The 25,210-nt window shown below is 46.4% G+C and overlaps 1 protein-coding gene across 1 annotated transcript; it reads right to left on the bottom strand.

Annotated features, from left to right (window-relative positions):
• Positions 1-89: 89 nt before the first annotated feature.
• Positions 90-9,262, bottom strand: LOC127033842 (putative KRAB domain-containing protein ZNF788). Its single transcript, XM_050922118.1, has 3 exons — positions 9,170-9,262; positions 5,308-5,434; positions 90-501 (listed from the first exon to the last, which is right to left on the bottom strand). The coding sequence occupies exons 1-3, from the start codon at positions 9,248-9,250 to the stop codon at positions 317-319; spliced, it is 393 nt and encodes a 130-aa protein (XP_050778075.1). The 5' UTR covers positions 9,251-9,262; the 3' UTR covers positions 90-316.
• Positions 9,263-25,210: the final 15,948 nt, after the last annotated feature.

Below are 25,210 nucleotides of genomic sequence, written 5' to 3'. Positions count from 1 at the left end.
AACAAACCAAAGGAAGTATTTCTTCACACAACATACAGTCAACCTGTGGAACTCTTTGCCAGAGGATGTTGTGAAGGCCAAGACTATAACTGGGTTCAAGAAAGAACTAGATAAGTTCATGGATGACAGGTCCATAAACGGCCATTAGCCAGGATGGGCAGGGTTGGCGTCCCTGGCCTGTTTGCCAGAAGCTGGGAATGGGCCTCAGGGGATGGATCACCAGATGATTCCCTGCTCTGTTCATTCCCTCTGAAGCACCTGGTACTGGCCACTGTTGGAAGACAGGATATTGGGCTAGATGGACCTTTGGCTGTTCTCATGTTCTCACTTTGGAATGGATACTTACATGCATCACTTTTGCTATGGAAATTAGACTGGACAAATCAAGAGAGCAGGCTTCCTTATAAGATTCATGGTATGCTTGGGGAAGGAGTGATAACAGCCGATTTCTTGCAGCTTTCCCGAATATCATCATCTTCCATGTGGGCTGAAACCAGGACACTGAGAGGGTAAAATAAAATAGTTTTTTAAAGAATAAGTTAAACTTGAACTTTAAAAAATTGGGTGGAGTTTTCAGCAAAGGTTCAGAGTGGGCCTTTACATTCCATTAATTTAATCAATCTCTGGATAGAACATGAACAGCAGTTAGCATAGTTATAGGCCATGTATTTGCAGTGTCACTAAGTATTATTTCTGTCACCTTATGAACCAGGGGTTAAAAAGAAAACGGGGCTGAGCTAGTGGCCTGAAGCAGTGCTCTGCAGAGCTGCTCAGGTGGCCCATACTGAATTGCCAGGTCTACTCCCTGAAGGCAGCTGTGCCTGGGAGCCTTGAAGAAGCACTTTCATCTTTACCATGCAAGCCAGGCCAGCGTGAATCAGAGTTCTGACAATAGCCCATTTATCCTATTGTGACATGAGCAGGTAAAGTGAAGTAAACAAAGTAGATCATGTACTTCACAGCACAACACAATCTACCAGGGAGAGATGAGCGATGCAGCAAATCTTGTGGTGTTTTGTCGCCTTTGCCTGCGGGAGGTCTTTCTGGTCCACAGCTTTGGTGTACTCACTGCCGAATTGCCGCCGAATCTGTGGGACTGGTGGACCTACCGCAGGGGTGCCGCCAAAGGCAGCCTGCCTACCGTCCTTGCAGGTACCGGCAGGGCCAACCCCCACGGCTTGCCGCCCCAGGCATGCGCTTGCTGCGCTGGTGCCTGGAGCCACCACTGGCTGTGGGGGGGACTAGCAGAAACTATAAATTGTGTGGTTGTTTTGTGATAACTAATAGTAACTAAGGTATAAGATGAAATCACTGTAGGCTACAGTTCTACACATTACAGAATATTAAAGAAATGTGCAGATCCAGTCAACCTTTCATGGGTAAGGGGTATAGAAGGCTCCTGCCTAGCTCTTCCTGTGTTCTGTGGCTGAGGCAAGTTGGCTGGCTAAGGAGTTAAGACTTCACTTTTTCTCTCTTCTCTAAAGAGAGAATTTCCCCTCAACCCTAGGGTCAAAACCTGTTTTATATGTAGGTGAGCTGTGTGAATTCTGACTCATATAACCAGTTTTAAAGGCCTATGTTTTTCGTAAGTAAGTGACAGGTTTTATTGCACAGAATAGAACAGAAAACAATTCCTAACTGCATGTTGTCGTTTTCTTTATCCAGTGCTAAATTGGAGACTTATCAGTCACTTGAGCTGAATTATGTTTGTATGCGGTATTGCCAAACCCAAGCTGTCAAAAATCAGACCCCCCGCCGAACAAATCATGAGTTTGGCCTAAAATCATGAGGTTTTTTTTTAATCCCATATATTTTGGGCTGCTTTTATTCATTGGTTTCTGTGCTGTTACATCACATTTTCAGGTTTTTTCACTGCAATCAGGAAGGCGAGAAACTTGCTTTCTGAGAGTCTCATGTAATCACATGAGGCCTCAAATCCCCCCCCCCCCAAATATTGAAAGATTTGGCAATACTGGGTAGGGGGAGAGCTGGCTGGAGAACGATAATACCATTTCATGTAGGATTTTAAAGTCTGGCTTTATTCCAATTCAAAAAGAAAACCACAAATTTCTAAATTCTCTATGAAACTGAATCACCATTCTTGTCCCCAGCTCTGCTGGGAGCCCCAGGTTCAGGGCAGTCTCCATGATGAACTTCCTCAGAGCCAGAGACCCTGGGGCTCCCAGGCTCCCAGCCCGCCCACCAGGTGGGTGAGCTTGCAGGAAACCAGGCAGGTTTCCATCAAAAACCTGCCTGCCTGAGAGGGTTCCGTCAAAAACCTGTCTGGTTTCTGGTGGAATTTTGCTGAAATTGACATGGTCCTATGAAACATTTTGCTTTTGATAAACCAGCAAATTCCATCAAAAGCGTTTTGTTGAAATTCTTCCAGTCAGGTCTAATCGTAGGTATTTTCTCATTCATTAGTACTGTAGTAGCTGCCTTAGTGGAAGAATACAACTAGTGCATTATTTTTGGAACTCCAGCCCTGTCATATCTGAGCTCTCTGGATAGTTAAAAATCAAATTTCCACATCTGGCCAGCTCCAATTAATTTGGCAACCAAGTATCTCATTTTATTTTCCACTAAGATAATGTCTGTAGTGTGGTGGTAGAGGCAGAAAATAAGACGCACACAAAAATAGGGAGCTCTATAGCAGGTGTAAACATCTTTAATTAAACTAATACACAAGCGTCCCATACAACATATCTTGGAACTCTTTAGGAACTGAATGACCAAGAGCTCTCTGGCTACAACTTAACTCCACAATGTGTAAAGAAGATATTGCCATTCATAAGTAGTGCGGTCCTGGCCAAATCATGCTGATAAAAGGTCCATCACACCATCATGGGTTCTCACCAACAGCATGAAATAGTTCGGTTCTGGGTATGGTCAATACAGCTTGCAGTAGCCTCATCTTACACAAGAAGGAAGCAGCTGTTTTTCTTTCAGCACACAATCAATCACGTTAATGTCAATTACTTTGAGTAGCCATGTACAAGGGCAAGTTGTACCCCAATACGTAATCTTATAGGTGTAAAAATTGCACAGGGTACACCACCACCCTGTGACATCATCAACAAAGCGCCCATTTGTGCCTGGGTAGTGGCCCTGCTATGGGAGGGAGGAATGCAGCAAGGACTCAGGATCGGTGGCCAGGGTCTCTGTGCATAGAGATGGGGAGGTTATACGGGGAGGACATAATGAGTGGGAGAGGAAGGTCAAGAGTTAAAATAATACTATTTGGGGAAAACATGTATACAAGTGAAACAGAACAGAAAGAAAACTGGAGTGCAGGCTCTAAAACAACAAGGCTTGGGTAGGGATTTGGGGCTAAAGGTCTGGGATCCCCCACAGTTCTAGATCCCCAAACCTCTCCTCCCTCCCATTGACCCACCCAGCCCACTTCCTGGGTGCCCTTCCTCCACACTCCCCTCACCTTCTTCCCACTACTCTCAGCTGTCACCACCTCCTGGTGCCTTGAGAGCATCTTCTGTTCCCTCCTCGTCTCTCACAACCTCATCCCCCCTTGCGCCATCTTACCTCTAATCCTGCACACACCTTCTCCATGTCCTGGCACCCCAGAATTATCTACTCCCCCCACCCCTTCTCCTCGTCTCACATGGCTCTGTTCTCCTTTCACCTTTGGGCTCCTGAATGACAAGGTTATACTCTCTTCTATCAAAAGAAGCAAAGAATCCTGTGGCACCTTATAGACTAACAGACATTTTGGAGCATGAGCTTTCGTGGGTGAATACCCACTTCCTCAGATGCATGTAGTGGAAATTTCCAGGGGCAGGTATATATATGCTAGCAAGCAAGCTAGAGATAACGAGGTCACTTCAATCAGGGAGGATGAGGCCCTGTTCTAGCAGTTGAGGTGTGAAAACCAAGAGAGGAGAAACTGGTTCTGTAGTTGGCAAACCATTCACAGTCTTTGTTCAATCCTGAGCTGATGGTGTCAAATTTGCAGATGAACTGAAGCTCAGCAGTTTCTCTTTGAAGTCTGGTCCTGAAGTTTTTTTGCTGCAGGATGGCCACCTTAAGATCTGCTATAGTGTGGCCAGGGAGGTTGAAGTGCTCTCCTACAGGTTTTTGTATATTGCCATTCCTAATGTCTAATTTGTGTCCATTTATCCTTTTCCGTAGAGACTGTCCAGTTTGGCCGATGTACATAGCAGAGGGGCATTGCTGGCATATGATGGCATATATTACATTGGTGGATGTGCAGGTGAATGAACCAGTGATGGTGTGGCTGATCTGGTTAGGTCCTGTGATGGTGTCGCTGGTGTAGATATGTGGGCAGAGTTGGCATTGAGGTTTGTTGCATGGATTGGTTCCTGAGCTAGAGTTATTATGGTGCGGTGTGCAGTTACTGGTGAGAATATGTTTCAGGTTGGCAGGTTGTCTGTGGGCAAGGACTGGCCTGCCACCCAAGGCCTGTGAAAGTGTGGGATCATTGTCCAGGATGGGTTGTAGATCCTTGATGATGCGTTGGAGGGGTTTTAGCTGGGGTTGTATGTGATGGCCAGTGGAGTCCTGTTGGTTTCTTTCTTGGGTTTGTCTTGCAGTAGGAGGCTTCTGGGTACACGTCTGGCTCTGTTGATCTGTTTCCTTATTTCCTCGTGCGGGTATTGTAGTTTTGAGAATGCTTGGTGGAGATTTTGTAGGTGTTGGTCTCTGTCTGAGGGGTTAGAGCAGATGCGGTTGTACCTCAGTGCTTGGCTGTAGACAATGGATCGTGTGATGTGTCCGGGATGGAAGCTGGAGGCATGAAGGTAGGCATAGCAGTCGGTAGGTTTTCAATATAGGGTGGTGTTAATGTGACCATCATTTATTTGCACCGTGGTGTCAAGAAAGTGGACCTCCCGTGTAGATTGGTCCAGGCTGAGGTTGATGGTGCGGTGGAAGCTGTTGAAATCGTGGTGGAATTTTTCCAGAGTCTCCTTCCCATGGGTCCAGAGGAGCTCATCTGACTGTCACACAAGCCATGCATTGGTCACACACCTACTTACTCAATTTAGAATTCTACAGGTGGCATATTTTCCTCTAGAAACGAGGAATAAGCATGAAAGCTACAGTTATTAATGTAGTTATTAATGTAGCCAATAAGGATACATTAAATGCAATTTCAAAATGACTGATGACAAATGTCTAAAAAATATTCTAGTAGGTGGGAGATAAGGCAAAAAAGTGGGGGCAAGGAAACTTGTCAAAACTTTTATGATGAATAAAGGTATAAAGTTATTACTACTCAGATTCTTTAAAGACCCCACAGCTTCTAATGACCAAGGTAACAGAACTCCTTACCCAGCGAGGTCACGTTCTCATACTTCTCCTGCATGACATCCCTGTAGAGGGCTCTCTGAGTGGGGTCCAGCAGAGGCCACTCTTCCCTGGTGAAATATACAGCCACCTCCTCCAAGGTCACCGGCCCCTGAAAGAGCAAGAGTCCAACACTCCGGACCTGCTGCCCCACTCACAACTCCACCACTCATGGGGGAAAGGAGCCAATCAAATGGAAGCTCTGGTGGCTCACAGTCAGTCTCACCCCCACCCCGCTCAGAGCAGCCAGGAAACGCCAGGGTGAGGGGACAAAGTGAGAGCCCCTTGTCTCTCCCAGCAGATCCATCACCCCCCTACTAGCCACAGACGGATACAGGAGATGGATCTCCTAGCAGGGTGCAGGGAGAGCTCGCTGGCAGGGAGCCCAACGCTGTTCTCATTGTGAAGAGCTGGACAGGGCCAGACTTAGTGGGGGGCAGATTACATGATGGTCCAAGGGGGCCTTGCTGAGGGGGTTCCTCCAGCAGGGGTGTCCTGTCTCTCTTCTCCCCACTTCTCTTCAGCTGTCTGCCCCTGCAACTGTTCCTGCAGCACTGCCCCCCTCTCCCCCCACTTGGAGCTGCCCCTTCCAAGCTGCTCCCAGGAGTCTCCTGTGTGCTATGCGGGGGGGGTGCTGCTGTCAGGGTGGCCCCACCCTCCTGCCTCTGTGCCCAGTCTCTGCTGAGCTGAGCTGGGGGGACAAGATTCTGTGCTGCTGCCTCTGGGTCAGGAGTGGGAGCTGCTGGCCCCTGCTGCTGTGTGAACGAGCCTTCAGCTAGTGAGTGCCGCTGTGCTTGAAGTGACAGCGGGCTGTGTCTCACACTCCCCCAACACACACACTCACCCCACAATAGACACTTCAATTACTGTTCTTACTTCTTTTTACCTCCTGTCAAAATGCGCAAAGTACAGATAGTCTCTGTAATTTTATCACATTCGGTCAGGATGACAGTGCTGTTATTTTAGCTTTTTAACTGGTCTGAGCATTTCCTCATTTTATTTCTGTCTTATGCTTAAATTCAGTTCTTTGAGTAATGAGTTCTAAAATGCATCACCTGTCTGGGCTGGAGTAATTATCATTATTACTGTATTGTGCTTTGTTATTCATTATTTCAAATGGTACAATCAAATTAGAGAAAGTAAATTTTGCATGTACTTACCTTAGCAGGGCTCATTTTTGAAAAAATTAGCTAAACTCAAAGTTTTAGACACCGTGCAGATTAAGATGATTTATCTTCAAATTGTAATTTTAAAACTGTCTGTAAAGTAACTTAAAATTTCTATGAAAATAAATGTAGCTCCAAGTATCATACTAATAGCCATGATGGAGTCAAACGTTACTGAGTCACCTACATGACTGTCAAAATAATTAGAAAAATAAATTCCCATTCGTATAAAAGAGAAAAAACCTTAATCTCGTATATAAATGAAGTAAATATGTTTTCAGTGTCAGAGAAAGTAAGCAGATTTTATTTATTTTTATTTATCTTACTAAAGATAGAATAAAAAGTATCAACCCTTGTGTTTCTGATACCTGCGTTAAAGCTCCAGAACTGATACCTCAAGGCTTGGGATAGGGAATATCTTGCTGCATTATCTCCTGATTGTTCTAAATTTACTTTTAAATTTACTACGTGGCTGTAATTGGAGTCAGTATATATTTATCTTTCTTTATATAACAATTAGATACAGTGCTCATCAGTGAATTTCTAAGTTATTTTCTGCAAAAAACCCTACAGTTTTCAGGTGCCTCAGTAGCCCCTGGAATCACAGTTAAAGTTGCCCCCTCCCTAAAATCTGAAATGGCCCCTGGTGAGCCAGGAGCGGCCACTGGGCTGCATGGTATCTGGGGCTCCAGCAAGATGCAGCCCCCGTGTGAGCTTGCAAAGCTCATCTTGAGCTGCAGGCAGAGCGCTGGGCACCACAAGCCACAGCAGCCATGTAGGAGTAAGGGTGGGAATGGCAGCCAATGATTTTAGTTCACCGTTCATTTATTGTGTGGTGTTATAATTAACTAACAAGTTATGTCATATAGAATCACTGTATGCTAAATAGGGAATAGATTGATCGGTATGCAGAGATAATAATCATGTATTAGGTATCTACGTAAATAGGGTTGAAATGCAAGGCCTGTGGGCTGAGACCTGCAAGATTTTAGCTTAGCTATTTTAGGCCTTGGAGCTAAGAAATGCTGAGAGAAGTAAATAACCGAGGAGTAACCCGATGCCCTAAGTTTATGGGAGAAGAGGTACCAAGTGGTAACAGGGTGAACAATTAGCCGGAAGATTAATTTTCAATAAAAAGAACTCTGTAAAGGCACCTCTGTTTCCAAACATGCCTTAACCACAGGATACAGGTGGTGTGTCAATGCTAATGAGGTATAATCAGAATCACATTCTAAAAAGGGGATGCCCAGAGCAGGAAAATTGAGCTCCCTATGCGAAACTCCAGCAGGAACCATCCCTCTACTGATGATCAATCCATGAGAGACTCATCAGAGCCCAATACTATTGTTCAGGATGTGAGTAGAACTAGAGTTGTAACTTTTGCACAGGTCTTTATAGAATGTCTGTGTGCTTGGGTATTCATAGCCTTAACTGTAACTTTAATAAAACTTGTAAAACCGACTAGACCTTGTACTTGTGAATGTCTGTGTGGTCACTACCCTTGGTCTTTGTGTGTTCCTAGAGACTGGACATTTGAAGCAAGTAGCAGAGGTGACTTTCACTCTGTTAAACTTGAAAGTGTCGCCACCAGAGTCGACCCCGTGGCAGCATAATGCCACATTACAAACTGCACTTTACCTAAAATAAAAGGCTGCACAATACACCCCACACCAGGCCACCCTCACTTCTGCACTGCTGCTGGCGGTGGCATTGCCTTCAGAGCTGGGTGCTCGGTCAGCAGCCGCTGCTATGAGGCCGCCCGGCCAGTGCTGAATTTGTGCCAGGGCTGAGCTCTGGCGCCTCTTTCAATACAAATTGAGAACTAGAGGGAGGCGTCGGGGTCTGGACATAATGGTGGGGAGCCCGTGAGGGCCAGGATTGATGGGGGGCACCAAAATACAAGTTCACCCAAGGTCCCATTTTCTCTAAGGCCAGCCCTGGAGCTGGGTATGGAGGAGGGGCACATCCCCTAAGGCCGTGGTTCTCAACTAGGGGTCCCTGGCCCTCTGCGGGGCTGCGAGCAGGTTTCAGGGGGTCCTCCAAGCAGGGCTCGTGTTAGACTCGCTTGGGCCCAGGGCAGAAAGCCCAAACCTCCCTGCCTGGGGCTGAAGCCTGGGGCCATCAGCCCTGCCACCAGGGGCTGAAGCCAAAGCTTGAACAATTAGCTTTGCGGGGGGCCTGTCACATGGGGCCTCAGGCAAATGCCCTGGTTACCACCCCCTAACGCCAGCCCTGGCTTTTATATGCAGAGAACCAGGCATAAGCAGGGCAGTGGAGTTTTTATAGCACGTTGGGGGCCTTAGAAAGAAAAAGGTTTAGAACCCCCCCGAGGCCTCACTGGTGGGTGCCCCCTCACATCTCACAGCAGCCGCTGGTTAATCAGGTTGGGCTCCAGCCCTGGGAGTCTGATCCATTTTCCTAGCCCCACCTAGGTGGGTTGTTTTCTGTCCCACAAATTAGAGCATTTCCACCTTCCAACCTCATGGATCTGTTCCTAGAATGGAAGCCGCATATTAAACAAGTCCGAACAGGTTTGCTACACCCTGGCCTCCTCCCATTCTCCACCCTGTGAATTTTTTGGTAACCTCCAAACCAGACTGCCCAAACCTCCCACCTCCTGTGTATTTGCTGTCCCTCCCCTCCAGCAGGAACCACCAGCCCCATCCATCGATAATCCCTACCTGAACTGGCTTCTCTGCAGCCGTTACCCTTCCCTGTCCCATGGGAGGATTGGATGAGCTGGAGCGAAACATGGATGACATCCTGCAGCCTGGGAAGGTGAGAAGGGCAACTGTGGAGGTTTCAGAACAGGCTTTAGTTCATGTCACATCATGATTCCCCCAGGATCTTTCCCTGCAGAGAGACAGCCTAGATTCTGCCATGCTGGGAACATGCTCCATCTCTTTATTACAGGGGAGACCTGCCCCTCCTGCCAGGCTAAGCCCACAGGGAGATTTTTCAGCCTCCCCACTAATAAAGTCTCTGAACATAATGCTAGAAAGGAGCAGAACCAAAGGGGCTGGGCAGTCTCCATAGGGACACTGGCTCCTCCCTTTCCCTCCTGTTCGGCCATGTCCTGTTTCTGGCAGAGAACAGTCACCCCATCTCACAACCAGAGGCAGCCATGTCCGTCGGCTCCCCCAACCAGCACCCACTAACTACCACCCACGTTAGGTGGAATTTGCTGTCCTGTGTCATTGCCCCAACTAAGGACAAATTGCTTCAGATAAAATGGGTTGGGTTAACATCCCAAATCTGAGGAGAATTTAAGAATTATGGAGAAAATAGGGAAAATAAGAGACTAGAGAGTCAATAATTTTAGAGAAAATGAGGGAATCTCCTTGGATTTTCTAGCCACATGCGGGGAGGGTAGAGAGAAGGGGAAGAACTAGAGAGAATTGGTATCTGGTTTTGAGACGGAAAGAAATGGCACAAACAGGAAAAGGATGCAAGTAGCTCACCCCCGTGACCATAGGTGGGCGCAGCACATTTCATTAGCGTGCCCAACCAGGGAGCCCCACCCCAGCCCCACCGCATCCACTGCCTCTCACTGCCTGCCCCCTGGCTGCCCTCCTGAGAACCCCCAACCCCCCCTGATCCTTGTCCCCTGACTGCCCCCTCCTGGGACCCTGCCCCTAACTGCCCTCCAGGACCCAACCCCCTATCTAAGCCTCCTGGCTCCTTGTCCCCTGACTTCCCCGTCCTGAGACCCCCCCCACTGTAACTGCCTCCCTAGGACCCTACCCGTCCCCCTGACCCTTATCCACTCTCCCATCCCCAGACAGGCCCCCAGGACTCCCACTCCTATCCAACTGCTCCTCGCCCCCTGACAGGACCCCCAGAACTCCCAACCCATCCAACTCCCTCTGCTCCATGCCTGCTCCATGCCACTCCACCTCCCACCGCCCAACAGGCACCCCCCTGACCCTCAACCCATCCAACTCCCCTGCTCCTTGGCCCATGACCGCCCCCTCCAGAGACCCCACCACCTCCTAATCACCTCCCCAACTATCCAACCCCCCTCCCGACCTCCTGGGAGCTCTGTCTAGTGGCTGCTCTCACTCACACACACAAAGTGGCAGAGGAGGTTCCCTCTCCTTCGGTGGGAAGGTTGCCTAGTGGTTAAGGCAGAGGATTCAGGCTCAGGTGTTCTGGGTTTGAGTCTCTGCTCTGCCACAAACTCTCTGCTCAGCCTTGGGAAAGTCACTGCACCTCTTTGTGCCCTAGAGCCCATATGCCAAATGGGGCCAATACCCTGCCTCCTGGGCTAAATCCATTCATGGCTGGGTGACGGTGGGGGAAATGGAGATACCAACATGAGGAGTTATGGGCTGAATTTCTCCACAGCCGGAGAGTGAGAGCCAGCTCCACAGGGGGGATGGGAGCGAGAGGGGCTCAGGGCAGCTCCACACAGAGTGGGGTCAGGGCTTCAGCTTTGCAACTTTTGCCACTAAGGTGGCTGGGGCTCCCGAGCTGGGGACTTCAGCCTCATCTTCTGCCAGGGTTCAGGGCTTCTCCTCCCTGCCCCAGGGTGGCTCCTCTCCCCCTCCACACACACCCCTTCAGTGCAGCTCCTGCTGGAGTCTGGGCTTCTGCTCCCCCCCACCTCCCAACCCAGCGTGGCTTCTCCTCCCCTGCCCCAGCTTGGCGCTTCACCCCCTCCCTCCCTCCCTCCCATTGCAGCTCCTGCAGGGGCCCAGGGGCTTCTCCTTCTCCTCCCCAGCCCCAGCGTGGCTCCAGCCCAGTCCGGGGCATCTCCTACCCAACTCCAGCTCAGCTCCTCTCCCCACCCCCGTGCCGGTATCTGGAGCTTCTCCTCCCCCTAACATCCACTGCCCCCAGTCCCAACCTAGCCGGGTTCCCTGGGGCACCCGATGCTGCTGTGGCTGGAGCCGAGCCTGGCGGGCAGGGAGCAGCGATTCACGCGGAGGCCATGGCAGAGCCATCAGCCCGAGAGGTGTGGGGCAGCCCAAGGGAGTGGGGTGGGCTGTGCTGCTGCTGGCCCCGCACTCCCGCCCACCCCGAGCCCTGAGGCTGTTTGCGGGGGGGGGACTCACTCAGCCCCCGCAGGAGCAGGGAGGGGGGAGCAGTTGAGCAGAGCCTGCCCAGCAAACAGCTGATCGCAGCTGTGCACAGGCTGCCCCCAGGGAAAAGCTCAGCGGAGGACGCACTACAAGCTGCCGACAGAGGGTCATTCCCGGTGGGGGGATGAGCACCCGCCTGCAGCCACCGCTGTCTCCTCCCCTTCCCCTGGAGCCTCCACGGGAGGGGGAGGAGCAGCCTCCCCAGCCGGAGTTCAGGGCATTGGGGTGCCGGGGCTCACCCCATGTGCACGCCTATGCCCGGGACACTCACACACACACTCTCCCCCTGGACTTTCCTGGCTGCACAGAGACCATCCAACTGCCCACCTAGCCCACCGCCCTTCCCCCACTTGCAGCTCTGGCTTCTCCCCTCCCCTCCACTCCCACCTCAAAACTCTTCTCTCTCATTGCCCCTTTCAATCTCTCTTTCTCCTTTTCCCATCCCCTCTCCCTGCCTGTCTAGTAGGAAAGTCCCACTCCTGGGTAGTTTGCTCCCTCATGCCTGGATTTGCTCCTGCAATTGCTAATGGGATGAGAAATGAGGGGGGGGTCTGTTTGTGTGGAGTCATTTTAAGGCCAGACCCCAGCATTTTCCCTTTGTTCCTTTCAGTTACTTGGAGTCTCTGGCACAGAATTTAGTATTAACAGGGCCCAGGGCTGCCCTAGAGGGCTAGGACCAGCTGGAGAACGTCATCCCCTGGGCCGAGCAGAGAAGAAGCTTTAATTAAGGTCACTTCCCAGCACAGAACTCCGCTGGGGGAGCAGCAGCTGCTCAGCCTGGTCTCCCAGATCACAATGGACGCTGCAGCGTCTGACCCAGGAAGCTGAACCCCAAGATCCTGAGCAGAGAGAGACAGAGAGTTTGAGTCGCTTCCCTCCTTTAGCTCTCTGGGGAGAGCAGCTAATGAGAGCCCCTCCTCACAGGGAGAATTGCTGATTTCATTTGCCCCACTGTCTATCTGGAGTCACTCCTTGGGCTTGGCTACCCTGGCGCTTTACAGCGCTGCAACTTTCTCACTCAGGGGTGTGAAAAAAACACAGCACCAGGCTCCCTCTAACCCCCTGCCCCACTCTCAAGAGATGCCCAACCCCACTGTTCTGCAGCCAACAGCAACACCCACCTCCAGGACCCAAAGCCTCAGGGCTGGGCAGATCACAACCCCGCCCCCCAACCTCCAGAACCCACCAATTTCATTAGGGTCCCACCTGCCCAGTCACCCAAACAACTCCCACTACCACAACGCCCCTTCAGCTCCAGCTGAAATCTCCCCACACAGACATCCCTTGCCACCAGAGCAACCCTGTTACATCACAGTCTGTGATAAGTGGATAGAAAGTTATCACCGCCCCCTACTGGACAGTCACACAGGCAGAGGGACCCCTGGGAGATGCCTCTTTGACAGGAGAATGGAAGGCCTGGAGGGCAAGAAAGGTCCATGGCCTGTCACTAGCAAATAATGGCCACCATGGATCCACCCCAGAGTTGGCTGTGTCTTAGCACTACGGGAATCAACTCCTCACAGAGACCCTTTGTCATGGGGTTTGGGATACTTCTCAACTCACACTGCACTCAGAGTGACCTCCTCATCCCGTGCCAGCTGGAGAAAAGAAAAGGGTCCAGCCAACTCTCCCATTAGCAGCTGGGAACCACTGATCTCCCAAACGGGGGAGGCCTCTGGCTTTGATGTGTATTAAATATCTGGCTGGTCTCTTTCATCGGCAAACATTTTAACACAGAGAAAGGGAGAAGAAATGGTTCTCAAAGGAGAAGGGAAAGATCAGCACTGGGAAATTTAACCCCCTGCAGCCTCCAGGATGGAGAATGATTCAGGGCAACAGGTTTCCTCCAAGAAAGAAGAAGTTGCTGGGATTGCGGAACAGCCCCGAACAGGAAAGGCTTTTTAATTGACATTTGAAAAGAACGTAGAAATGAAAGAGAAAGGCTGGAGATCTGAGAGATTTTGGCTCTATTTTTGCAAATAGAGAGGAAAGTGGAAAATCAAAGGGATTTTATATCAGAGACGAGTTAAAAATCTCAGTATTTCACATCAATATTTGTTAAATGAATAGAGAGGAAATGGGCACCATTTGCAAACATTTTATTTCCATGTTCAAGAAGCTGAGAAAAGGTGCAAATCTGAGATTGTCTTGGTATTTTATAATTAGAGAAATGGGAAAATCTCAGGGCATATTCAATTAGAAATAGACAACTAGAGAGAAGTGGGGCAAATGTTTAGGGTACTTTATATCAGCCTTTGAGATTTGCAGAAAAAACGTGTCACGAACTATGCAACTGAAGGTGGAAAATCAGCATCATGGAGAGACCAGGGGGAAATCGGGGGAGATGAGAGAGCTGATCATTGGAGGGGAAAGGGGGGAATCTCCCCGGATTTTATAGCCCGTGTGAGACACTGAGAGAGAAAAGGGGCAGAACTAGAGAGAAATTCTATCGGGGGTGAGAAGCAAGTGGCACAAACGGGAAGGATCAGAGGCGTAGCGAGCGCCCTCCGTACCCTCCGACCGGAGGGGGCCCCGCAAGGAAGGGGGCCCCTAAAAATGGCAAAAAAAATGTAAGGTATAACTAGGTAAGTGACATTTATTGACATTATTGCACAATCCATGTCGGTTTTACTGACAAAACCGTGAAGTCATTATGATACATTATAATGCTATTGGCTACATCAGTTGTCTGTCGGTGAGTTTTGAATTTTAGTTGGACCCATTCAAAGAATGTGTATTTGCGTTCATAATGGTGGTCGGCAGATAAATGTTATTAATTTAGTTGTTTAGTTTTTTATTGTTTCCAACGCAGAAGCGTGCTTTGTGATGTCTAAGAGAATGTATAAGAGCGGAGCTAGTAAATGAAAGGCAGCAAAATTTGCCGAGAAGGAACTTGAGAAAAGTTGTCAACGTATTTTGCGCTGCAATCCAACGTACAGGTACAGGCACATGAAACGGACAGCGCTAGCAGAGACGAATTGTATCCAGGAGTATCCAGAAGTGCTTCAAGTGAGGTCGAAGGTGAAGCCAGTTGTTCTACCAAACAAACTGTGACAGATATTCCAGCTGCTGCCGGGAAAGAAGTATCTGAATCTGAACCACTGACTGATGATCCAGGAGACTGGCCGTCTATAATATCGGACAGGCAAGTGTGTGAAATTGTTGCACGTGGCCCACCGCAGCAGAATGAAAGTTACGAATTTCCATTTAACGAGGAAAGGCGGAGGTTCACAAGTACTCATTTCTATCGAACCACGGCAACTGGCGAGAAAATAAGACGTTCATGGTTAATGTACTCAGTTCAGAAAGATGCCATTTTTTGTTTTTGTTGTAAATTATTTGGCACTGGCGACATACCGCTACGTCGTGGAACATCTGCTTGGAAAGCACTGTCAAAAAGACTTCAGCAGCATGAAACAGGCAAAGGTCATCAAGACTGTATGGTGAAATGGTTTGACGTCCGGTCAGGCATAGTAAACCGTACATTTATTGACCAACTCGAATTGCAGGCTTTTCTGAAAGAAAGAGATTTCTGGAGAAATGTTGTCAAACGCATGGTTGATGTCATTATTTTCTTGTCCGAAAGAAACTTGGCATTTCGAGGAAGTAATGAAAAGCTCGGCGATCCTTCGAATGGCAACTTTTTGGGACTGTTTGAATTGCTTGCAAAGTATGATACTGTCATCAGCGAACTTTTACAGAGGATTAAGAAGGCAGAGACACATGTTCAGTACCTCAGTCCACAGATCCAAAACGAGCTGATTCAACTTGTTGCCAGTAACATTCAAGAGGCCAACATAGCGCAGCTTAAAAAAGCAAAATATTATTCAGTTATTTTGGACTGTACTCCCGACGTGTCACATGAAGAACAGATGTCTGTGGTGTTATGCTTTGTTGAATGCAATGGTGAAGATGGTGTCAATATTCGTGAAGCGTTTGTTGGTTTTCTTAATGTTCATGATACAACTGGCGAGAGCTCATTGGAAGCGTTTCTTGAAAAGGCAAACAACTTAGGAATAGACATTGCTGACATGAGAGGCCAAGCTTATGATAACGGCGCAAATATGAGAGGAAAGAATAAAGGAGTTCAAGCCCGCATGCTAGAAATAAATGACCATGTCTTGTATGTACCATGTGGAGCTCACACTTGGAATCTTGTGATCTCAGATGCGGCAAAGTCATCGAAATATGCCGTTGACTTTTTCGGTCTGATTAACAGAATATACATTATCTTTTATTCTTCACCTTCACGTTGGGATATACTTCAAGAACATATGCCAATATCTGTTAAAGGGTTATCGGACACTCGTTGGGAGTCGAGAATTGATGCTGTGAAGCCATTGCGTTATCACCTTGAAGAGTTGTGCAATGCTTTGTCATCTTTGCAAGAATATGCGCTCGAAAAGAAAGATGGCAATACAGCAACAGAAGCCAGTGTGCTTTTAGACCATGTTACTATGTGGCCTTTTGTTCTGACTGTGTACACGTGGTACGATATACTATTTCACGTCAATAAAACCAGCAAATTAATTCAGTCACCAGATGTGTCAATTGACGTACTGCAGGCAGAAGTCGGTGCTACAATGAAGTTTTTGGAAGACTATCGAAATACAGGATATTACTCTGTGGTCACAAATGCACGTGAAATAGCAGAGCATATGGGTATTGAGCAGGTGTTTCCAGAAACCAGGGTGCGACGTAAGAAGAGAATGTTTGATTATGAATGTGCTGATGATTTGAGTCGTCTTTCTGCCGAAGAAAAATTCAAATCACAGTTCTTTCTTGTTCTCACTGATCAGGCCATATCTTCTGTTTCGTCGCGATTTGACCAACTCGTGGAGTGGTATAAGTTGTTTGGATTTCTGTACAACGCTAACAGCCTGAAGCAGTGTCACAGAGAAAATGAACTGGAGAATCACAGCAAAAATTTTGAAAGAAAAATGGGAGACATTGATGCCAATGAACTCATAATGGAACTGAAATGTTTTATTTATGTCATCGAGAAAGAGAGAGGACTTGTCACGGCAAACAATTTTTTTAACGTACATATACAAGAACAGCCTTCAGGAGATATATCTGAATCTTTGTATTTGCATCAGAATTTTTCTGACCACACCAGTTACTGTCGCTGGTGCTGAAAGGAGCTTCAGCAGAATGAAACTGATCAAGAATATCCTGCACTCAACCATGACAGATGACAGGCTTTCTGCGCTTGCAGTTATCTCAATCGAAAACAAGATTGCCAGATCTCTGGACTATGACGCATTGATTAACCAATTTGCGGAGAACAAGGCTCGAAAGAAGTGCTTTGCGTAAATACAGAATACATGTACACTGTAGGCCTATGTATACATAATATGAACCCTGTATATTGTATAAAATAAATACCGCATTCCAGTTTCTGCATTGTAAGGGGCCCCGGACATATGTTCAGAGGGGGTCACGTTCTTTGTTGCTATGGCCCTGGGCAGCGCGGTGCTGCCTTCCCCTCGCTCCTCTCTGTTCTCCGCTGCAGGGGGCGCTGCAGCGCATGCCGAGGGGGCAGGTGCTGCGCGGAGTGAAGTCAAACGTGGGGGGGTTCTCTCACCAGACTTTTCCATCAGGCTGTAGCCTGTGTCAGTAAAGCCAGGCCAGGGCTTGAGCACTGAACAAATCCCTCCCTGCCAGTGCAGGACTGAGCCTTCTCCTTGCTGGTGGCTTTGGCCAGTCTAGTTTGAAGTGCAGGTGCCTCTGAGCATGCAGAGGATGACCTCCAGGGCAGGGCTTCACTATCCAGAGCTATGGGGACCTTTAAGGTATGGAGTGCAGGGCAGACCTGTTAACTAACAGCTGCACCCCAGGCCAGGGGGAATGGGGCAGCAAGGACTGGCTGTCTTCTTAAATGCCCCCAGTGCATCCACATTCAAAAAGTGAAGAGTAGTAGATTGTATCAAATATCAGGAAAAGTTGGTATTTTCCAGTCCCACTGGCCCAGGGATCAGATCCACAGTTGCCAACTTTCACGCAGTAAAGAAGCACCCTGACTTTCACAATAAGCCCAAAATCAAGTGAATCCCATTTCAAAACAAGGCCAAAACAAGCCAATCCCTAAGAACCCCAACTCTATGTGACTAGATCCACCCAGCAGGCAGGCTGGGATTGGGGTGGGCCCACTGTGCACCCCTCTCTCCCCCCCTTTGCTGAGAGCTGATAAAAAAATAGAAACAACAAGCGAAAACTATCCAACAAGCAACTCATTAAGCCAAAACCAAGACCAATTTCTGCAGTGGTTTTTCACAGGCTTGGCATGTCTGATCAGGACTAGAATCATAGACTAAGGTCAGAAGGGACCATTATGATCTTCTAGTCTAACCTCCAGCACAGTGCAGGCCACAGAATCTCACCCACCCACTCCTGTATCAACCCCCTAACCTATATCTGAGCTATTGAAGTCCTCAAATTGTGGTTTAAAGACCTCAAGGTGCAGAGAATCCTCCAGCAAGTGACCTGTGTTGCACGCTGCAGAGGAAGGCGAAACCCCCTCAAGGCCTCTGCCAATCTGCACTGGAGGAAAATTCCTTCCCAACCCCAAATATGGCGATCAGCTAAACCCTGAGCTCGTGGGCAAGACTCACCAGCCAGACACCCAGGAAAGAATTCTCTGTAGTAACTCAGATCCCATCCCATATAACATCCCATCACAGGCTATTGGGCATATTTACCACTAATAGTCAAAGATCAATTAATTGCCAAAATTAGGTTATCTCATCATGCCATCCCCTCAGAAACTTATCAAGCTTAGTCTTGAAGCCGGATATATCTTATGCCCCCACTGCTCCCCATTGGAAGGCTGTTCCAGAACTTCACTCCTCTGAGGGTTAGAAACCTTTGTCTAACTTCAAGTCTAAACTTCCTGATGGCCCGTTTATATCCTTTTGTTCTTGTGTCCACATTGGTACTGAGCTTAAATAATTTTTCTCCCTCCCTGGTATTTATCCCTCTGATATATTTATAAAGAGCAATCATATCTCCCCCCAGCCTTCTTTTGGTTAGGCTAAACAAGCCAAGCTCTTTGAGTCTCCTTTCATAAAACAGGTTTTCCTCAGATCATCCTAGTAGCCCTTCTCTGTACCTGTTCCATGTTTAAGAAGGATGAATTCAAACTGGGAGACCAGAACTGCACACAGTATTCCAGATGAGGTCTCACCGGTGCCTTGTATAACCAGTGCCTTATCTCTACGGGAAATACCTCGCCTGATGCATCCCAAGACTGCATTAGCTTTTTTCACAGCCATATCACATTGGCAGCTCATAGTCATCCTGTGATCAACCAATACTCCTAGGTCCTTCTCCTCCTCTGTTACTTCCAACTGATGCGTCCCCAGCTTATAACAAAAATTCTTGTTATTGGTCCCTAAATGCATGACCTTGCACTTTTCACTATGACATTTCATCCTATTACTATTACTCTAGTTTACAAAGTTATCCAGATCTTTCTGTATGATATCCCAGTCCTTCTCTGTATTGGCAATACCTCCCAGCTTTGTCTCATCCTCAAACTTTATTAGCACATTCCTACTTTTTGTGCCAAGGTCAGTAATAAAAAGATTAAATAAGATTGGTCCCAAAACCAATCCCTGAGGAACTCCACTAGTAACCTCTCTCCAGCTTAACAGTTCACCTTTCAGTACAAGTTGTAGTCTCTCCTTTAACCAGTTTCTTATCCACCTTTCAATTTTCATATCCCCATCTTTTCCAATTTAGCTAATAATCCCCCATGTGGAACCCTCTTTTCCAATTTAGCTAATAATTCCCATGTGGAACTGTATCAAATGCCTTACTGAAATCGAAGTAAATTAGATCCATGCGTTTCCTTTGTCTAAGAAATCTGTTACCTTCTCAAAGAAGGAGTGTCATAAACAGATAGCTAAGGGTTAATGTTCTTTTACCTGTAAAGTGGTAACACCAGTAACCTGAAACACCTGACCAGAGGACCAATCAGGAAACAAGACTTTTTCAAATCTGAGTGGAGGGAAGTTTGTGTGTGGGTTCTTTGTCCTTTGTCTTGGGTCTGACCCTCTCGGCTATGAGAGTGATTTTTCTATCTCCAGCTTTCTAATCTTCTGTTTCCAAGTTGTAAGTACAAAGATAGGAAAACCATAGGTTTATATTGTTTTCTTTTGTATTTACATGTGTGTAGTTGCTGGAATGTGTTAAATTGTATTCTTTTTGGATAAGGCTGTTTATTCATTTTTCTTTTAAGCAATTGACCCTGTATTTGTCACCTTAATACAGAGAGACCATTTTTATGTCCTTTTCTTTCTTTTTATATAAAGCTTTCTTTTTAAGACCTGTTGGAGTTTTTCTTTAGTGGGAATTCCAGGGAATTAAGTCTGCAACTCACCAGGGAATTGGTGGGAGGAAGAAGTCAGGGGGAAAATCTCTTTGTGTTAGATTTACTAAGCCTGACTTTGCATACCCTCTGGGTAAAGAGGGAAGTACTTGTGTTTCCAGGACTGGAAACGGGGAGGGTGGAGTCCCTCTGTTTAGATTCACGGAGCTTGCTTCTGTGTATCTCTCCAGGAACCCAGGGAGGGAACACCTGGAAGGGAGAAGGGGGGGGGAAATGGTTTATTCCCCTTTGTTGTAAGACTCAAGGAATTTGGGTCTTTGGGGTCCCCAGGGAAGGTTGTTGGGGGGACCAGAGTGCCCCAAAACACTCTAATTTTTTGGGTGGTGGCAGCTTTACCAGGTCCAAGCTGGTAACTAAGCTTGGAGGTTTTCATGCTAACACCCATATTTTGGACGCTAAGGTCCAAATCTGGGAAATATGTTATGACAAGGAGATCCGGTTGGTTTGGCACGATCTGCCTTTTGTAAAACCATGTTGCATTTTGTCCCGTCCATGTTGTATTTTGTCCAGGATGTCAAGCTTGTTTCACTGGTTTCTGACTCTTTTCTCTGGTGATTCCTCTGTCATCTCCCCTAGTCTGCACTGGATTCAGCATGGCTGTAGAGATCTTGCTGTGCAAAACGCTTGTAGAATCAGGACGATAATGGTTAAATCCAGAGCCTCTCTTTTGTGCTGGCTCTGTGTGCCACCCTCGCTTACTTCTCACCCAGTCGCACGCATCCTAATCCACACGTTCATTGGCAAGCCATAAAGGAAGAAGTTACTGGCTGCAGAAAGGACATCATCAAGTCACTGGCTAGCAGAGCCAAGTTGTAGGCTGATAAACTGATACAGCCACAGAAAAATCATGGCCTCCCTCTCCCTGTGCAACAAATCAGTGCAGTGCTCACTCTATAGTGCTTCGTGGCCCTAGCCCATCTGGGGAGAGTTGTCCCCAACTCTTTCTCCTACTCTTCAGGTTGAAACAACTTGGAGGATAAACTCAACAATTAGACCATCCTTTTTCCTGTACATCAAAGCTCTCAGTCTGTCCCTTCCATCTTCCCTTAAACGCCATTCCTTTTCAGAAGTGCTCTCCTCAATGCAACTTACTCCCATTTTTATATCTCACCATTATACGTTGGGTTACGGTCCTCTAAATTATAGGATTCTGAACTATGTGCAAGTCTGTCTGACCCTCACACCAACATGTGTTTGTGTCCTGATACCACCTACCTTTAGGGATTCTACCATCACAGTTTATATCAGCAAGTGACTGAGTTGATAGTTTAATGAGGCCTTGGCTCCTCCAACTCACCATTCCCATGTTAAGATTAATATATTTTCAATTTAAGTGGACAATTTTAAAAATCCATTTTATGTTTTACTGTTTTTACATTTCTCTCAATGTAGCCATTAAAAACTAGACTGGACAATTTAATTGTTTATAGTCCATTTCATTATCATGTTCTCATGCCTCGCACAATGCAGCAATATCAGGGTGTGAACACTACAGAACATTTGGTTTAATTTTCCCAAAGAGAGTTTCAACATTCAGAAGTTTAGGAAATACTGCCTTCAGCCATGTTCAAAGATCACTCATGTTTTTGTATTAAGCTAGCAACTGTTCTAGGTGATAATTTTCAACACTCTTAAGTTACCTTGGCTTTACATTTAGAGAATGGAAATAGCCCCTAAGGTTGAAATGAAAAACTTACACACAATAGAATATAAAGCTAAAGCATCCAAGATAGTCTTCATGTACCAGTACAGCTTACAAAATCCTCTAATTAGAATGCCCTGCACTATGGTCTAAAACTTGTATGATAGCAGTGGAAGAGAAAATGTGCATACAGCTGATTTGTGTCAACGGTTCACAATGGGCTCTGGAATCAGAGTGTTTCTTCAGCCTGGTGTATGACAAACAGCATGCAAAGCAGCAGCAGTCAGCTGTGTCAAAGCAGACAGAAAATACAGCATCAATCTGACAAGCAGTATTTCTCCCTTGGGCACTGGAGTTGCCCCATTTACCCAGTTGAACCTGCAACCTCTGCAGCTCAGGGACACTATGTCAGATGAAGAGGGCATACTGAAGGGATAAGGAAATTTAGAGGATGACAGCACAGAAACAAACAGATGGGGTATGAAAGAAAGTATGTTACCTCACATTAATAAAAAAAGGAATCTTGCTAGAGCGAAGATGAATTCCAGTATCAAAATAAAGGCAGGACGTCATCTAGAGAAGAAATAATGCACCGTTCTGGGAGTCAGAAAAATCCCTAATTGAAATTTTTTGGATAAAACTTTGCCCAAAAAAAAGCAGTGTCAAGTCAACTGGAACATTTGGCAACTTTGTACTGAATTCACCACAGTTTTGGTCAAAATAAAATCAGAATACTCAAAAGGTTTAATTTTTCCAATTCCTAGCTGTGTATATTATATGGAGCTATACCTATCTCTTAGAACTGGAAGGGACCTTGAAAGGTCATCGAGTCCAGTCCCCTGCCTTCACAGCAGGACCAAGTACTCTGCCTGACAGATTTTTGCTCCAGATCCCTAAATGGCCCACTGGGTTTAGCGGGCCAACGCTCAAACTTTTCATTTCAAAATTTACTTTGTTTTATATAAAAAAGGCAAAGAAATAACCTAAAAAATTCAACAAAACTTTTTTTAACCTAAAGCAATTGTAAAATTATTTTTGGTTTGGCCACTGAACAGAAAAAATGGTTATTTGCACACCCTTAGTCCGGAGTTCTTTTGCTAAACACACTTGTTCTGTGGCTTTGACCAAGTCACTTCATCTCATCCTCATTTTGTCTATGGGTTAAAATGGGGTTAACACCTACGTAGTAAACAAAGAAACTATGCGGATTCATTAGTTCATATCTGCAGAGCACAGTAAGCCCATCTAAAGTGCTCTTATTGTTCCATTGGGTAACAATGAATCAAGAAAGAACCGAAAGATGTGTATTATATAAAGTTTTTTCACTATCACAAATGTCTTCCTTTTAAGTGTCCTCAGTCTAGTATGACCTGACTGCAAAATGTATTGAGAAGATGTAGCAATGTTAATTCTTGTGTTCCAGAGCTGTTGAAATTGAGTGAGACTTGGCTGTGCTCTTCTTTACATTCACAAGCAATGTACAATCTACTTTTTAACAGGAGTTTGTTTGCTTCACGTAGGAACAGGTAACTATTCTATTTCTAGCTGCCAATTCTCCCTTTAATAAAATACCCAAAGGAAAATGCTACAAAATAGAGCTGATTGGACAAAAGTGTATTTTCCATGAACATTTTCAAATGAAATCAAAGTCTTAATCTGTTGGATTTTAGTGGAGTTTTTCAGCTTTTTAACAAAAGATGAATAATTCTCTACTTTTTCCTCTCTTCTCTCTCCCCTCTTCATTCCCCTGCAAAAGAGGAGGAAGAGAAGGGAGAGAAAATATTTTTTGTTTTCTATAATTAAAACTGAAAATGGACCAAAATGGCAGTTTCAGTTGAAAAGCTACTTTTCATCCAGAGCCGGCTGTAGGCACCAGCAAAGCAAGCACATGCTTGGGGCGGCACAATTCCGAGGTGACATTTCGGACACTTTCGCTTTTTTATTTTTATTTTTTTTGCTTGGACAGTTGCACTCTTGGAGCCGGCTCTGTTTTCAAAAAAAAAAAAAAATTTTTCGAATAAAAAATTTCAACCAACACTACTGTAGAAATCAGATCAGATCTAGAGTCTGTATTTAAAGCTTTTACATCCCTGCAAAGGGTGCTTCATTTGATGAAGGGTAGTGTGTCTACTTCCACAAGTAATTTCAGATAGTCACCATGCCCATCTCTTTAATAATGGAGGTCTGATTATAGCTTCTCCTGGACAATATGCCACTGCTTTTGGATCAGCCGATTGTGGTCATCAACAGTAGATTGTTTTTAATTGACTTAATTCAAACAATTGATTACTTTTCACCTCCTGGATCTATTTAATACCTTACCCTACACAGGCTGTATCTTTGGAGTTACTTTTATTGCAGTAATACCTACAGGACCGGGTGCCTATTGTGCTAGACAATGTCCCCGCCTCAAAGAGCTTACAATCTAAACATGAAATAACAGATGGATACAACCACAGACAGGGAAAGCACAAGGAAACAGTGACATGATCAATGCAATAACCAGTAGTCCCAGCACACCAGTTACTAACCCAGTGTTTAGCAGTTTGCAGGCAACATGGCATAGATGAGTTTTAAGATTTGAAGTATAGTGTAATGACTAGTCCAGGGGTAGGCGACCTATGGCACGGGTGCGGAAGGCAGCACATGAGCTGATTTTCAGTGGCACTCACACTGCCCGGGTCCTGGCCATCAGTCCAGGGGGCTCTGTATTTGAATTTAATTTTAAATGAAGCTTCTTAAACATTCTGAAACCTTATTTACTTTACATACAACAATAGTTTAGTTATATATTATAGACTTATAGAAAGAGACCTTCTAAAAAGATTAAAATGTACTACTGGTACGTGAAACCTTAAATTAGAGTGAATAAATGAAGACTCGGCACACCACTACTGAAAGGTTGTTGACCGCTGGACTAGTCTCTCCTGTCCCACTTTCCCCTAATACCCCTTATCCATGGGAGAAAATTATCAGTTTATATCAACCTAATTATGTCAGTGTACACACTACAGCCTTGTTCCACCGATGTAAGTGTCCTGCTACACTGACATCATAACTCCACCCTCACATGAGGCGTAGGCTTATGTCGGTGTAGTTAGGGTGATGCAGTATCTATGTAAACACTGCCTTACTTCCTTTGATTGTTGGCTGTCTTATCAATGTCAGGGCTCTATGTTGGAGCCGTGAAATTGTCAAGAAAGCTGGGCAGCTAAAACCCAGACTGCAGCCACCCAGCTTCCCACTCCCTGCAGGGAGGTGAGAAGGCCAAATGGCTGGCCCCCACTCCCTGCAGGCTGGTAAGAAGCCTGAATGGCTGCCGAGAGACTTGGCTCCCGGCAGAGAGCTACATGGAGCTGAGAGCCCTGGGTCTCAGCCCCCAACACTGCCCCTCTTCAGTCAGATGTACACTCAATTAGATCAGAAGTTCTGTATAGAAAAACTCATCTCACAGTGGAGGGGAAACTGATTTTAGTTTTAGGAATAGGTTTCAGTGCTCACTTTATTCTTCCAAAGGAGCAATACATAAAATGGTAAAGTCCACAAAACTCTACACCTCTGCAACTGGGGAGAGAATCTGATCCACAAGTATACAAAATTAGGG

Source organism: Gopherus flavomarginatus, chromosome 13, assembly GCF_025201925.1.
Source record: "Gopherus flavomarginatus isolate rGopFla2 chromosome 13, rGopFla2.mat.asm, whole genome shotgun sequence".
NCBI lineage: Eukaryota > Metazoa > Chordata > Testudines > Testudinidae > Gopherus > Gopherus flavomarginatus.
The sequence above is the reverse complement of the archived record's forward strand: the minus strand, read 5'-3'. Positions and strand labels throughout refer to the sequence as shown.

Bases quoted from the DNA above. Each gene is read 5' to 3' on its own strand.
- LOC127033842 (XM_050922118.1), bottom strand. From the start codon at position 9,250: ATGTCATCCATGTTTCGCTCCAGCTCATCCAATCCTCCCATGGGACAG. The intron at 5,435-9,169 runs GTAGGGATTATC...TTGCTCTTTCAG, and splicing joins CTGCAGAGAAGCCAGTTCAG to GGGCCGGTGACCTTGGAGGA. The intron at 502-5,307 runs GTAAGGAGTTCT...TTACCCTCTCAG, and splicing joins TGAGAACGTGACCTCGCTGG to TGTCCTGGTTTCAGCCCACA.